At 46.5% G+C, this 16253-nt stretch overlaps 1 protein-coding gene across 1 annotated transcript; it reads left to right on the top strand.

Moving 5' to 3' along the window:
- Positions 1 to 5038: 5038 nt before the first annotated feature.
- Positions 5039 to 6802, top strand: UCN3 (urocortin 3). Its single transcript, XM_035022399.1, has one exon. The coding sequence runs from the start codon at positions 5097 to 5099 to the stop codon at positions 5595 to 5597; it is 501 nt and encodes a 166-aa protein (XP_034878290.1). The 5' UTR covers positions 5039 to 5096; the 3' UTR covers positions 5598 to 6802.
- The last annotated feature ends 9451 nt before the right edge of the window (positions 6803 to 16253 follow it).

Genomic DNA, 16253 nt, shown 5'->3' with positions numbered 1-16253 from the left:
GGAGCCGTGACCCCAGCAGAGACAGAAGTTCAAGGGGATGTTTCTGGGGCAGACCTCCTGGTCCTGAAGCTGCCGCTCGCCTCACTGAGCATTTCTACCCCGAAGCGAAGGACACTCACAGGTAAGGTTTGGGCTGGGGACCTGTCCATGAAAGATGACTTATTTGCCCTGGGTTAGGCAGGACGTACTGGGGACTGGACAGGGGTGAGAGACAAAGGCTGCAAGCGCCCTCCTGGGCACCAGCCCCAGGGAGCAGAGTGCAGAACACCACAGTCTGCATTTTAGGTAAGGAATAATCCATCCTCCCTTTGTTGGTACAGAGAGACCTGCTTTGCAAAGGTAATAGACTGGAGGCAGTGTGGGTTCTCGCAAATGTTATTTTTCCGAAGAAATGGGGAGGTGGGTGTGAGTAGACACTACAAACTACAGGCTGTTATTCCCCACACTCCTGCCCAGGAACAGGAGGGTGCTTGCACGTATCGCTTCCTCTCTGTACACCTGTGGGGCATGGAACGTCTCCTTCTCAGGCTGTCGCCGCAGAGAGGCTAAGTGATTCACCCCGGGGCAGGTGAGGGGGTGAGCCCCCAGTTTCGAACCCAGGTCCTATGCCTCCTTTCTCCCTTGGCAAGCTGGGGACACCAGAGGAAGGAGACAGACATCTGTAATGACTTGGTACCACCTGTGAAGGGGAGGGAACATAAAGATGGATTTTGATGTCTCTGTTTGATGTCCAAGTTCTCTGAGAAATCCTATTTGCAATTTTCTCCTCAAATGTGACAATCTAGTGAACACACACACACACACACACACACGCACCAGTTCTGAGAATGGGTTAAGTAAGAAGACTATGAGCACTGCCAGGGACACGTTCTCTATAACATGTCAACGTTTCTCCTCGTCCTCCCTCTTCGGGGGGAAAAGCCTTTCACGTACAGACTCTCCTAGCTCACTTGGAGGGTGAGCCGCTTAGCCATCTGTGGGAACACGTGTGACACACATATACGCTTCCAGGAGTCCACCGTAAGAGAACAGCTCCTTACTCTAACACCTGTTGAAATGTGTAAAGGTACCCTAGATTGTGCAGCCACAGTTTTATAAAATGGTTTTTAAATTCAGCTTCTTGCCTGTGTTGGCAGACCAACGGGGTAATATGGGGACTAGCCCTGCCCTCCTCGCTGCAGGAAAACGGGCCGGCACGGGGCAAAGCTGTTTGCTTCTGGCTTCACCGCCTGAACCTTTCCCCTTGGTGCACCCTCTCCCTGGGGGTGTTCTGGCTTGCGGGCTGGTGCAGGTCCCTCGCCGCCTCACGTCCTCGGGTGGGACCCTGGGACAACTCTGAGAAGCACCTTGAGAAGTCCTTGCTAGAACCCAGAAGAAGGGCGGAGTTTCAGGTACCCAAACCCGAAAAGCACAGATGGAGAGCTTTGCCCCCCTTCCATCTAACTAGATGGGGGGGGGGGCTCATTTTCACAGCAGGTAGCAGGGACCTCTTAAACCTTTGTGTACGCTCACTAGGGTGACGGCAAAAGAATCCAAAGAATGTAGGAGGGGAATCAGACTTGACTGAGGAGCAAAGAGCTTCTTCCCTTCTGCCCCGAAAAGCCTAAAATGAGCTCTATCCACAACTTCCCTGCCTGCATTAACCCTTTCTCCGTGAACTGGTGTTTTGAGTCTTTAACTTTCCTTTTGATCTTACAAGCCCTTGGAAACTCCAAAGCTTCAAGATGCCTCCAAGCTATAAGGCAGCTAAAGCCATGATTCGTACTCTTTTTACACAAAACAACCAACAACCAACTGGGTCCTCAGTAAATGATAGAGCCAAATGTTTGGTTATTGAACACGATATTAAAAGACCGAGTCCATTTTCCCACAGAGATAGTCGATACGCCCCTGTCAAATGTTCTCCAGGAATCTGGCGTGCAATTCTAAGGAGATCACGGGAGAACGGGGACACCCAGAGAAGTGGTTCTCATGGTGTGGTCCACGGACCCGCAGCATCAGCATCCTCCAGGGGGGTGTTAGAGACGTAGATGCTCGGGCGTCCTCCCAAACCTACTGATCCACAAGCCCCCTGGGATGGTACCCTGCAGCCCGTGTTTGAACAATCCCCTCATGTGATTCTAAACTACTCTTAAAGCTGACAGCAACTGACTGATACTGAGTTCAGGGCAAGAGGAGCCTGCCAGGGTGAGCACGGAGAAAGTGGTAAACGGCCAAAAACTAAAAACCAGAAATACAACACAATAAAGATAGCAGTCTGCAGGATCAAATGAGTGGATCAAAATTACCTGGCATCTAAGATGTAGATGTAGAGAGATATAGATAAAAATACGTAGATGCAGGTATCGCTTCCTAAATGGTTATGTGTGAACTGAATCTTATCCTAATAGGGCCTGGAAATGATTTATGTGGAAACAGACAGGAAGCGGCCTTCTTTATTAAGTATCTGGCTGGAGCGAGAGCGTTTTCCACCTCGATTTCATCTTCCACGCAAGCTTTATGAGGTAGTTACTGCCGTCCCCATCTATCGAACGAGGAAATTGAAATGCACAGAGGTCAAGCAATCTGCCCACAGTGCTCAGGCAAAGAGGGATGGGGCAGATTTGAACCTGGGTCTCTGTGACCCCAGAGTCTGTGTTGATTTCTCTGCACGATGCCACACGCCCAGACACAGCAAGGCTATGCATTCGGATCATATAAAGCAAGGATTGCCTATTTTTTTATAACTGCCTGATAAAATAAACCAGAAATTTTTATGATGTAAAAACAACAAACACACAAATCAGCCTGGTTTCTTCAGCGCAAGAAAAAGGAAGGCAATAGGCACAATGAGGAGTGTCCAGGGAAACACCAGGCTTCTACCCAACACCTGCCGGGTCAGTGTGTGTGTGTGTGTGAAGGCTCCCAGGATTCTCCTTCAGAGAGAGAGAACAAGGCTCGGGTGGTTAAGGGTCAGTTCTAGCCCCGTCCATGCCCAGCCTAAGGAAGTTGGGAAGGCAGCGTGGGTTCATTCTCACTGTGTTTCTGGGAAATGACCTGCTCCAGGTCATGTTGACAACGCTTTGCAGAGCTGAGGCTAGCCCTCAGCCTCGGACAGCCAGCCCCCCCTCACCTCTGCCTGTCACCGCAGAAAACAGAACGATCCTGTGCTAGTCTAGCCCTCTTAATGCCCAGAAGGACCCCCGTGTTCATTTATTTATCCAGTTTGTTTTGCTTCCTCAAAAACTACCTTATAGAAGCAGTCCCCCAAGTTCCATAGCTAACCACACTTTTCTTGCTTTCTTTTGTGGGAGCCAAGGATGTCTCAGGCAGAAAATAAACTCCAAGTTCAGGTAAAACAGCCCAAGTGCAGCCCTTCACTCTTTGTGCCTCCTGGGATCGTCGGGCATCCTGAGAACGGGAGGAGGTTGGGGGGGCAGCATGTCAGGGCGTGCACAACGGCCAGCAGTCGTTTCTCTGGGGAGGGGGCTTGATGAAATCCCACACCTTGGACCTCACTTTTTTTTCTCACACCTGATGAAGGATGACAGTGAAGTCAATGAATCTCATGTGCTTAGTTCAGAGCTGGAGACAGTGCAGACAAGACAGACCAAGGGGGCTGGGGTGCGGGGTGGGTTTGGTCCTAGGACCCAGGAGGTGAATCCTGCCCACTTCACCATTTTCCTAAGGCACAGTGACCACACACAACCCAAATTCTGATGGTCTTCTGACACAGCTGTGAGCTGTTACTACAAAGGAGGCTGGGCAGAGGGTGGGAATGATCCAGCTCGAGCCTTTCTCCCCTGCTCTCCCCTCCTCGGTGGCCTGACAACCATGATGGCTTCGAACCCAAACAGTCCAGGGTACAGGAGGGACACTGAGCTGGATGTTGTCATGGCCACACATGCTTTCCTAAACTAAATTTAGGGTTTTTTCCTTTTCTTTCTTTCTTCTTCTTTTTTTTTTAAATAAAAGACTAGATTCAAATGGTTGCTATAGACTATAATCTTTTCATGCCTCTGAGCATCTCCTAGCCCTGGACAATTGCATGACCTGCCCTGCACTTGAAGGCACTGACCTACTCCTGGTACAGCATGTCCTTGAACAAGGGTGTCCCCGGATTAGTTCTCAGATGATTTCTCGCTCATTCAGTCAGATGGATAACCAAGAATATACATATAATAGAGACAACTGATAGTTTTAAGACTGAGGTCGCATCAATCTTAAACACTAGAGAATACAGGTGGTTTTTGTGAAATACTTAACGTCTCTACAGAGAGACCAAACTGACTTTCTTTCTTTTTTTTTTTTTAAAAGATTTTATTTATTCATTTGAGACACAGAGATACAGAGAGAGAGAGAGAGAGCATGAGCAGGGAGAGAGGCAAAGGGAGAGGGAGAAGCAGGCTCCCTGCTGAGCCAGGAGCCCGATGTGGGGCTCGATCCCAGGACCCTGGGATCATGACCTGAGCCAAAGGCAGATGCTTAACCATCTGAGCCACCCAGGTGCCCCAAGACCAAACTGACTTTCACTTCATAAATTCTGTAGTAAAGCCAACCAAATTCACAACATGTTTGCTCCTGAGGAATGCTGATAGCCCATCAGGGGACAGGTCTTGAGGATCCGCCTCAGACACACTGACTGGACCACCCACCATGATCTTCAAGCAATAGGGATGCACTGAGTCAGCAGCACTAAGGATAAGAGAACTAAAAGTCACTCGGCCACTAAAATCAACCCAAGTAAGCTATGAAATGCTCACGTTGCATATTTGCCATTCATCTTGCAGGGCCAGTGGTGACCAGCAAAACTGAATGAAATAGAAACCATCAATACCAGCCGATTAATGGCACTCAAACTTCACTGACCATCAGAATCACCTGAAGGCTTGATTAAAACCCAGATCGCTGGCCCCAGACTTTTTGATCTAGTCATTCTGGGCACGAGACCTGAGAACTTTTTGCATTTGTAACAAACTTCCCAGTGCTGCGGCTGGTCCCGAGGCCACACTTGGGAGAACCGTTGTAGAATATGACCAAAGCCCTATTGAATGCTAACCCATGTCCTTCCGAGCGCTGAGCCCTTCTCACACCCCTGTTCTCGCCTACAGGGAGAGATGCTGAAGCCAGCCCACCTCCTGCTGTTGCTGCTGCTGGTCCCAGGGGCCCCCCGGCCAGGCCTCTCCCAGAAGTCCTACGGGGCCAAGTCCTTCTTCAGCTGTATTAGCACAGCCCTGTCGGAGGCCAGGAGGAGCCGGCTGGGGGATGCACCGCCGCTGAGCAAGAGAGGCTTCCCCTACCTGCCCAGCCAAGACCCCTCCTCAGGAGAGGACGAGGAGAAGGAGGAGGAAGAGGACAAGAAGAAGAGGACCTTCCCAGGTTCAGGGGGCGGTGGCGGAGCAGGAAGCGCCCGGTACAAATTCCTGCCCCCAGCTCAGCCCAAGGGGAGGCTGTACCCGGACAAGGCCAAGAGTGACCGGCGCACCAAGTTCACGCTGTCCCTCGATGTCCCCACGAATATCATGAACATCCTCTTCAACATCGCCAAGGCCAAGAACCTGCAGGCCAAGGCAGCCGCCAACGCGCTCCTGATGGCCCAGATTGGGCGTAAGAAGTAGAAACAGAGGCCTGCCTGCAGGAGGGCGGCGGCACGTCAAGGACAGGGCCGGGGCCCAGGGTGGAGGGCCAGGGGCTGCCAGTTCGGCCGGTCTGTATCTTGAGGGATGGGTGGGGTTCTCCAGGCTGCTTCACTGCTCGGCCCCTCTGCTCCCTTCCCACCTGCAGCCCAGCCCCCTCCTCTGCGCACATGCACACAAGTGCAGGACTGTCCCACCTGCACAGACGTGAGGCCGTTCATGTCTCCCCCTTGATTCCGCCTCTCCTTTCTCCTTGCCTGCCATAGAGGCGAAGTTCCCCCCGTCCTGCTCTTCCTCCACAACCCGTGCCTGGAAAGAGGGCGCAAAGCACTCCTTCCTGCCCACACACCACCCCATCCACGCTTCACCATCCTGACTTCAGACCCCTTCCCTTCCCTCTCGCCCCCATTAAAACCAATGGCTTCCGCAACCCCGGGCTAGTTTCGGTTCCTCTTCCTTCAGCCAGCGGCCTTCACGTCTCTGAGCGTGGAAAGGGGGAGGTGGACGAGGGAGGCAGCAGAGGAGTCCGTTCCTGATCTCTCCCGGGACAGAGAGGTTCTTGGAGGTTCTAGCAGGGGTAAAGAAAGGCTTGGAAAGGCCAAGCATTGCTCGGAAAGGCTGTCAGGCATTGCTCAAGCTAGAGCCATGTGCATGGCCTGGTCCGGCCCAGGAGGCCCAGCCTAGGGTCTGCTGTAGAATGGGCACCAGGTTAGGTGGGGAGGGGGCTTTCAGTTATTCGCCTGTGCCGCCCCGAACTCCGCCATGGCTGGGCATGGGGCCACTAGGCCGGCGAGAGGCGTTTATTGGCCCCGCGGTAACTGCCCAGCTGATGCCAGGCCTGGTGGGAAAGGCTAGTGGGGGAGGCAAGGCCTCTGCTCTCCTGAGTCAGCACGCTATGTAAGGATGGGAACCCAGGCTTGAAAAGTAGCAAATACCACCAGGGACTGTATGAGCGACAAACCGCCAAGTGATAGCAACCGGCATAAAAAATTATAGGAGGGATTCGGAGATGAGAAGTTCTAATACGAGTAAAAGTCCACTAAAAAGGGACATCGGCAAGAACTCTGATGGTCTCTGGCTGCAAAACCCAAGGGCCAGATTCCCAAAGAGGGATTGTGGTTCTACTGCCTCCCACGTGGTGAGATGTTATAAGTAACAGGACAGGAACTTCTGCATGTTGCCAATTACTTTGCAATAAACGACATTCACACACACCCACAGTGCATGCTACCACCGCCCTCCGAGGTCAAGTCAAAACACAGATGCAAGACAGATTAGAAAAATGCTTGCCGGTCATATAAAAGACCAAGGGTTTACTGATCAAATGATAGAGCTGCTAAAAATTGAGAAGAAAAGAACAACCCCTCCCCCCAAATAAGCAAGGCCATGAATAGATCTCTCTCTCTCTCTCACACACACATTCAAATGATCTTTATGTATGAGAAAATGCTAAACTTCATTCCAAGAGAACTGCATTCATAGACAATTTCTCACCTATCAGATTGGAAAAAGTCCCCAAGTATGACAATTAACCTAGACTCCATGGATGAGGTCAATAGCCACCCTCCTCCATTGCTGGCTGGTGGGAATATAAACTCTAGAGAGACCATTTGGAAGTACTTATCAAAATTACAAATTCATTTTTTTCCAAGATTTTATTTTTAAGTAACCTCTCCACCAACGTGGGGCTCGAATTTACAACCTCGAGATCAAGAGTCGCATGCTCCACTGAGCCAGCCAGATGCCCCAATCCTAATTGGTTTAAAAGAAAGGAAACCCCCAGCCCCTCTGCCTTCTCCTCAGTAGGGAAGAATATGTACATAGAAAAGGAACAACCTCGCTGGCAAGAGTTGAAGAGTATTTTAGGAGAATATGGCAAGCCCACGGTAATCCCTGGGTGACACAGCAGGCTCCTGGTACACGGGGGTTTAACACTGTGAGACTCACTCTGTGAGTCTCAGTGCAAAACACCTGTCACCTGCCTGAGATACACCTGTGGGTAACTGCAGGGCAGACGTGCACGAACAGATTGCTTTGTGGCTATGAGCCCAGGCAGTTACTGAGTGACCGGTCTCGGGGCAGAGGCCGGTGGCAGATGGCGTTGACCTCTCCTCATTATCAAGGATGCTCCATATCATTAAAGACTAAAAGAGAGCTGCTTACGTTTCCACAGGTGTTACTGCATTTTGCAAAGGAGATTACTGATGAACATGGCAATGCTCAAAGGTCTTCAGCAAAGTCTCACTGCATAAGCTCTATCTGATTCTGTTTTAGGAATGTATCAGGGAGCCCCCCAGATCCACTGCCCTAGAACTGAGTGTGCCACATGCTAGAAAGTCTAGGAGGAAGCCCCAAAGACAAAGGCTGATAGAATTGAGTTCAGTTGACATATTGTGTAATAAACACATTTTTAAAAATTAAAAAATAGTAGATTCTTAACAATCATTAGAGTTTATGAGAAACTATGCTATGTTAGCCCTGAGGACCCTCCTCTGAAGTGGATTTAAATTAAAATAATGATTATTATAATAATGCTTTGGCTGGAGAGACCATGGGATGAGTGATACCAAAGGGAATCACGATCCTTCCTTGTCAAGGATCAGTAAAATTCATGGGCCAACAAAAACACTAGTGTCAGTTCATTATGGCCAGGAAAGGAAATCACACCATGGAAAAGATAAAAAAAAAAAAAAAGATGTGATGAACACAAAGGCATTTGAGGTTCACAGGAAAGTTTCAGAAGCGGTTTTTGGGGTGATAATAATGAGATCATGTCAGTGAAAATTCTCAACACAATTTCTGTCGGATAATTTGTGTTGATTTGAGCTCCCTTGAAAAAATCGTCAAAACTCTCTTAAAAATAAAACAAGGCTCAAAAGCCAAGTGAAGCTCCTCAAAAGAGACAAGACCAGAGCATGGATGATGTGACCTCTAAATGTCCTACCTCGGAAGAAATCTGAAAAAAAACACCAACCACAAGCAAAGGGGCCTGCTTGTGACATGACTTTGGAGCTGTAACCAAATAATCAGGGAAAGCTGAGTGACACCCAGAATTCAGTCAGGTATTTTATATAATTCCAAAAACATGGGAGATCCACAAGTTCACAAGAATGTAGAATTAAACTAAAAAGACAGTTGCCAGGGCGCCTGGGTGGCTCAGATGGTTAAGCGTCTGCTTTCGGCTCAGGTCATGATCCCAGGGTCCTGGGATCGAGTCCCACATCGGGCTCCCAGCTCAGCGGGGAGCCTGCTTCTCCCTCTGACCCTCACCCCTCTCATGCTGTTTCTCTCTCGCTCACTCTCTAAAAAATAAATAAAATCTTTAAAAATAAATAAATAAATAAATAAATAAAAAGACAGTTGCCATATATTAAGAGCCAAAGAAATACAAACTCTTGCCAAATGGTGTAGCTAGCTACCTACCTTAGAAAGAATTACAGATGAATTTCAATCTGACTTGAAAATTAAGTAATCACGTTAATCTAAGCATGGGCTGTGGGACAATTTGTTTTTTTAAAAACAAATGTATTAAAAAATAATAATAATTAAAAATAAATAAATAAATAAAAACAAATGTATTGAGGTATAATTGACATATGCCATTATGTCAGTTTCAAGGGTACAACATAATGACTCCACCTTGTTCTTTCATTAATGAAGTTCCCATCATAGATTATTCCTAGGGTTGAGCACATTCCATTAGAACCTGTCACAGCCCAGTGGGTATCACTGAGAAGCCTCCATAAGTGGAGAAGGCAAAAGACACACAAAAAATTATCTTGGGAAGGAAACCCCAAACCTATAGGATGACACAGTATTTTCTTAAAGGTAAGCATGTTTCGTCCCAGCAGAGAATTCTCCCCCTTCCTCCCTAAGCCATTGTTCCCCACCTGAACCTCACGTCATCAAATGCTACCATTCACCAACAGCTGGGTCAGTGCGCCTTGTTTGCCCATCATTTTAGCTCTTAGCTCATCAATCTCTCTGACACCATTCCTGCCTTCATGATTTCAACACACGTATGGATGACCCATCCAACATCCTGGTCTCATTTCTACTCCCTGACCCTGTCCCTCCAACTCACTCGTGTGGCCACACTCCAGACTTTGTCATTAAATCATAAGCTGTCCGGCCACCCTTCCTATCTTCCCAGCTTGCTCTTTCCAGGAAGCCAACCCCAACCATCTTCTAGCCCCACTGAGACCAATAATCCATTGATCCTCAAAACTGCCCTTCACTCTTGGCCAGAGCAAATGCTGTGATCAATCATTATCACTGTAGCTGTGTAGACACCTATAATTCCCTGTTCTGCTTTTGCTTTGCCTTATTGATGAAACCCTGATGAATTCACTCTACCACTCTGCCCCTGCACTCTGACGCTGAACACAACTTAAAACACATGCACACATGCGCACACACTCATGCACGCCCACACATCCACGCACACACGCACGCTATCACCGATCCCACTTTATGATCCTGACAAGCCCTTCATGCAGTTCAGCAATGACATCGCATGCCTTCCACTCCCACTCGGACTACCCGGGACATTCACTCATCTTCTTCTCTCCGCAAACCTCACATAGTTCCTCAGCATGTCCCATCTTAGCTGGTGACCTTGCTTTTCACTTCACTAAATCGGATGCTTCTAAAGCAAAATTTCACAAAGTCCCATCAGCACATTTGCCCACCCCAGGCGTCACCATCCACACACTCAGCCTTCTTCTCTAAGCTGGATGCACCATCCATGTGCCCTGTGTCATGTCCAAAGTTCCCATCCCCTTTGGCCGCCCTGAGACACTGATCCAACAACTTTTCCTCCTTTCTCCCACGTCATCAGCATTACCCCACCCGCCGCTTCAGTCACATCGGCATACAAACCCACTTTACTTGTCCTGTATCAACAACAAACCCCCAAATCCTTGATTGCCACTCTTTCCAGATCGTAGCCCACCACTCTACTCCTCTTACGGACATCCACTGTGGGCAGTTCTCTCTTGGGACTGAATGTCTCTCATTCCCCGTTAAACCCACACTTCTCAGGCTCCATCCCTACCGTTCCACTGAAACCGCTCGTCAAGGTCAGTCAAGACCTCCACGTTGCTAAATTCAATGGTCAAGGGACAGCCTTCATCCTTCTTGACCTGTGGACCACTAACTACCTCCTCCTTCATGCACCTTTTTCCAACCTGATTTTGAAGACACCATACTCTATTTCCCTTCTTCCCCACTGGCCACTCCTCTAGATCTCCTCTGCTGGTGTCTTTTTCCCGGGGCTGCTCTTCCTCCAGATAACCTGCATTCTCCCTGTGTCACTTCCTCCACGTCTTAGTCAAATACCTCTTCCTCACTGGCCATCCCTCTCTCCCCCTTACCATGGTCTAGTTTTCCCAATCACACCTATCACCTTCTAACACCTAACATAATTTAATTGCAGTGTTTATTGTCTTTCATACGCCCCCCTTTACTACCATGTAAACCCCATGAGGACTGGGATTATTTTTGTTCAACATTGTATCCCCAGTGGTCAGAAAAGTGAGTAGCACATGATAGGTGGTGGGTAAATAACTAGTGAATAAGACAATTCAATAATGTAGTAAAGTTCTTGCGACAAGGAATCTGTGCCTATTTAGCATTTAAAAGTACAGCTTTTGTAATAGTTAAGAGTATGTGGCCTAATAGAAACATTTGGGCTTACAATTCCAATTTTAAAATATGTGAACTGAGTGAATAATTTGCATTTGTGATCTTAAATAAAAATCTTACTAGTTTAGGGACACCTAGGTGGCTCAGTTACTTAAGGGTCTGCCTTCAGCTTGGGGTCAGGATCCCAGGGTTCTGGGATCAAGTCCCGCATGGGGCTCCTTGCTCAGTGGGGCGCCTGCTTCTCCCTCTGCCTGCCGCTCCCTCCTGCTTGTGCGCTCTTCTCTCTCTCTCTCTGACAAATAAATAAAATCTTTAAAATAAAAAATCTTACTAGTTTATAGACGGTTTGGAACACTTGAGCATACTTAATCAGCATGTTTATAGTTTCACTTATTAGATTTTAAAAGAATTACTTAAAGTACTTAAAAGAAAACAGAACATATTAAATTTATAAATGCAATCTGAAATGTTTAAGAGCAATTATCTAAGATTGCAAAGAAGATGAAAAAGTCATTGTATTCCCTTTAAAAGTGATTATTTAAATTTGCTAAACTTAGAAATCATAAGATTCTCAGGCTGACCTTAAAAGTTTAAGAAATAATTAGGTTTTGTTTTGTGTTTAAGAGAGGGGGAGGGAATCTAAAGCAGGCTGCATGCCCAGCACATAGCCCAATGCGGGGCTCGATCTCACAACCTTGAGATCATGACCTGAGCTGAAAATCAAGAGTCAGAGGCTCAACCGACTGAGCCACCCAAGCACCCCAAAATAATTAGGTTTTTAATCTTAATGTTAGCAGATTATTAATTTTTAAAAAACAAAAGAAAACCTCTAAATGGTCTTTTCTGTGTGAGTACACCTACACACACGCACGCTCACACACACAAACGTCCTTCAGAATAGCAAAACAATTGTGAGAACTGAGGGGTTATTTAAGCGTTCACTAGTGCCCTCTGGTGTCTGAAGAGAGAAACAACACATGCATTTAAAACTAGTGGAAGTCTAATACAAGTCCAAAGTTCTATGTAGGATATGCAGATGAAAAAAACATATATATATATAATTCATTAATGAGTATTTACTACAATATTTCCACTGTAGTGAGAGATTTCATAGTGCATCCCAACTGCCTCTAATCCTGGGGTGGGAGTAAATGGATGCCCAAGAAACTCCAGGGGACAGGTGAACTGGGTTTGAAGTAAGTATAACACCCGGCCACAGAAGGAAAGAAGAAGGAAAGGAGCAAGAAGGAGCAAAGGCAGAGGAGAGAGAAGAACAGGTGCTAGAAGTAGTGAGTGCTCCAGTTGGGATGGAATGCAGGAGAGCACAGTGAAGGACAGGACTGGAAATTCAAGGTGGAACTAGTGGGGACAGGCTCAGCACACCATGAGCAGGGATTTAGACTTCATACTTAAGAAGATGGGAATCACTAAAGCTTTGAGCAAGGGGGCAAAATCATCCAAGCTGTGCTTTGGAATGTCGTCACAAGTGTGCCGAACGCATCAGGAAGACAAAGGGAAAGGCAGAAAAGCCTCCGGGCACTAGTGTTCTAGCTACAGGAGAGGGTGTGGAGGCCTGAGCCCGGATGGCTTCGATGGGAAGACGAGGAAGGGAATGGATCCTGGAATCATCACAAAAGTAGGATGGCTAGGATTCAGGCTCTGTAGAAAGCAAGAAGGCAGTCAAAAATGATGGTGTTGTTTAGAATCTGGGAAGATGACATAAATAGACAAGACAGAACACTCAGGGGAGAGCAGGTTTCTTTTGAGGAAAATGGTAAGGTTTTCTCGGAAGAAGTTAAATTTAAGTGCAGGCAATATGTCTGAGAAGATAGCAGGTAGGCGGAAGTTTTGGTTAGAACTCGAGAGAGAAGGAAAACTTAAAGTCTTCAGTCACTCACGTGGAGCGAATGTGGTTGTGGACAAGGTAACTGAGAGCCAGAGAAAGGCACCAAGAGCATCTCCATCAGGGGGCAGACAGGGCAGAAGAGGAGCCTACAAAATGGTACATCATGCACATGGAACTCTTGACGGCCACATCCCAGGGCACTGATACTAGTACGTAAGAGCATCTACCTGGAAACCATTAAAAGTGGAGTGGTCAGTCTGGGTCCACGCAATAAGAAGGTGGTTGCACTGCAGTTTGGTAAATCTCTCAATATGACCCTCAACCTTATGCCTTCAGCCAAGGCTTTAGTGGCTATTACCCTCAGATATCTACCAGGTGTAGTGGGAGAACCAACTAGGTTCCCAGGAGCTATAGGAAAAGTTTCAAGGAAAAGGAATAACCACTTAGAGTAAAGAAAGCTGAAGGCTGAGAAAGTCTTTTGTTTTGAGGTATGATCAGTGATCTTCAAGATAAAGTCTTCAGTAGAATGGTGGGGAAGACAGATTACAAACGAGGAGTGAGCAGAAGATGAGGAGCAGGCATCAGACGTATATTCCTTTGAGCAGTTTGACAGAGTGGAAAGATCTGAGAGTATGTTATGGGGGTCACAGCATTTAGGAAAAGGGGTTGATTTTTTGAACAAGAAGGCCTGGACATGCGAGTTAGGAAAAGAACAACAGCAGCAGCAGCAAAATCAATGGAGAAAGAGAGAATATACAAAGGAGATCGAAGGAGTGAGATCTCCTAGAAGGTCAGAGTCAAGAGGAGAAGGTGCAAAAATTATAAATGGCCTCAGAATGGACAGCGCTATTCCTCTGGGATGGAAGAGAACATGTGTAGATTCAAAATAAGTTTAAGGGGAAGACTGAAGAGGAACACAAGAAGTTAAAAATCAGATGGATATGATTCAGTAAAGTAAGAAATAAGGTCCTCTCCTGGCGCTTTTCAATTTAATAAACATATGAGTACATACTCTATGCCTGGAGCCATAGATAGACAGATGAACAAGAGACTCCCTGCCTCAAGTTCATATTTTCATTATCTCAGGTGACCTCACTCTTTGAGGAAGAAAAGGCAAATATCATTCCCTGTCAACCCCAGATCCACATCAACAGAATACCTAAGGGAGGTATTTTGCCAGAAGGAAAATGATCCCACATGGAAGTCTGGCAACCAAGGAGGAACGAAGAGCACCAGAGGATAACCAGGAAGGTAAATCAAAGCAAAACACCTTGTTTCAAACACCAGCAATAATAGTCAATGCCTTGTAAGGTTTAAAATAAATGGCACTAAAAGATAAGGTCACAATACACGAAGGGCAAGAAGGTAGTAAACGAGTTCTACGATTTTTTTCCATCGTCCAGAAGTAGTGAAAACACTAATGTACAGTAGATGCTAACAAGTCAGGTTTGAATGCTGTCATTTCTATGGTATCCACTGAAAGAAAAAAACAGTTTAATGAATGTTTAATAAATTGAGAGAGGAAACATAAATAATACAGAAAAATACTTGGTAAATCTAATATCATATATGGCATGTAGAGGCTTGATGACTACTCCTTAGGAGACCTAATCCTAAAACTCACAAGTATGTGAAATGTCCATTATATTTAGGTCATCAAATATCTTTATTTATTACCGAATAAGACAGAGGTTTTTAAAAGGCAAACATAAGACACATATGTTAGTTGAAAAAGAGAACCCCATAAATTTGGATATAGGCTCCTTCAAGCATTGAAGGTTTTCTTTCGCGCTTAAAGGGCCACACAATGCACTGTTGGTCTATGTTGTATTCGGGGAAAATGACAGAGGGCACCGATCACTCCTTTCTTTGCAGAAAAAAAAAATTTATTTATTATTTTTTTTTTTTTTTACTTTCCTCCAAATATTTGATCACAGCAGGTCAGAGATATAGGAATGACAATCATCCCTTTCCTTATTGTTACCCTGGAAGTCTTGGCACATCTCAGGATTAACAGGCCTCAGGTTCCAAAGGGAACTCTGGTATGAAGTTGTTTTAGTGTCAACATAGATTGAGCCCTTGGCAGAGGACCTTGGACGTAGAGTTCAAAGGGGATCCAGCCAAAAGCATTGAGACTTGAGGACCGAGCAAAAACTCACTGATGGGTGGCCTGGAAAACCACCTCTTGACAGGCATGTCTTGAAGTGTCTAGACATCATTTCTACCAAAGTGTGCTCATTGGCCTCCATGGGTGACAACATATGAGTGGAAAACAGATGGTACATCATGTGAATGGAGCTCTTGGAGGCCACATCCCAGGGCAGTGATATTAGTACATAAAAGCATCTACCAAGGAAACCATTAAAGGTGAAGTGGCCAGTCTGGGTGCACGCAGTAAGAAGGTGGTTGCACTGCGGTTTGGTAAATCTCTCAATATGACCCTCAACCTTATGCCTTCAGCCAAGGTTTTAGTGGCTGTTACCCTCAGATATCTACCTAAACCAAAATCTCTGACCACGCTGAGGCCAAGAGGGTACAAATGGAGGACTAAGGCTGCAAGGTAAACACCACAGCTGAATGAGGTACCTGGAAACCATCTAACATCAGCCCAAGAGCAACACCTAAGTCCGAGTGAGCACCTTTGTAGTGTCTAGTCCACCTTAACTCCAATGATTAGTCAGACTAAACATCATGGATAATAAAAATGTGGCTGATGGTTTTAATGCATTTATAACTATTTTTGCCCATTTTAAGTTATAACTTGTTTAAAAGTGGGATAGTTTAATACCAAAAATGAATTCCTTCAAGTGTGTTTTTTAAACTTCAAATTCTTAGGCCATGCCCCCTCCAATCTCCAGAGAATCTGCATATTTTAAATTTTTTTATTTTTTTAAATTTTTAAGTAATCTCTACACCCAACGTGGGGCTTGAACTTACAACCCCAAGATTAAGCATCACACACTCCACCCACTGAGCCAGCCAGGTGCCCCAAGAATCTGCATTTTTTTTTTCTAAACCTCTCCACTGGTTCTGATGCAGGGCTCTGCTGGCCACACTTCGAGAGCATCTCCTCAAGGACGGGGAGCTGAGAGAGACCCCTTTCACCTCCTGACCCACAGGAACACAGATGCAAATTTTTGAAAGAC

This window comes from Mirounga leonina, unplaced genomic scaffold (assembly GCF_011800145.1).
Source record: "Mirounga leonina isolate KUSES-001 unplaced genomic scaffold, KU_Mleo_1.0 Mir_175, whole genome shotgun sequence".
Lineage (NCBI taxonomy): Eukaryota > Metazoa > Chordata > Mammalia > Carnivora > Phocidae > Mirounga > Mirounga leonina.
The sequence above is the reverse complement of the archived record's forward strand: the minus strand, read 5'-3'. Positions and strand labels throughout refer to the sequence as shown.

What these genes read in the sequence shown, in the direction of transcription:
- UCN3 (XM_035022399.1), top strand. Translation starts at nt 5,097, where the DNA reads ATGCTGAAGCCAGCCCACCTCCTGCTGTTGCTGCTGCTGGTCCCAGGG.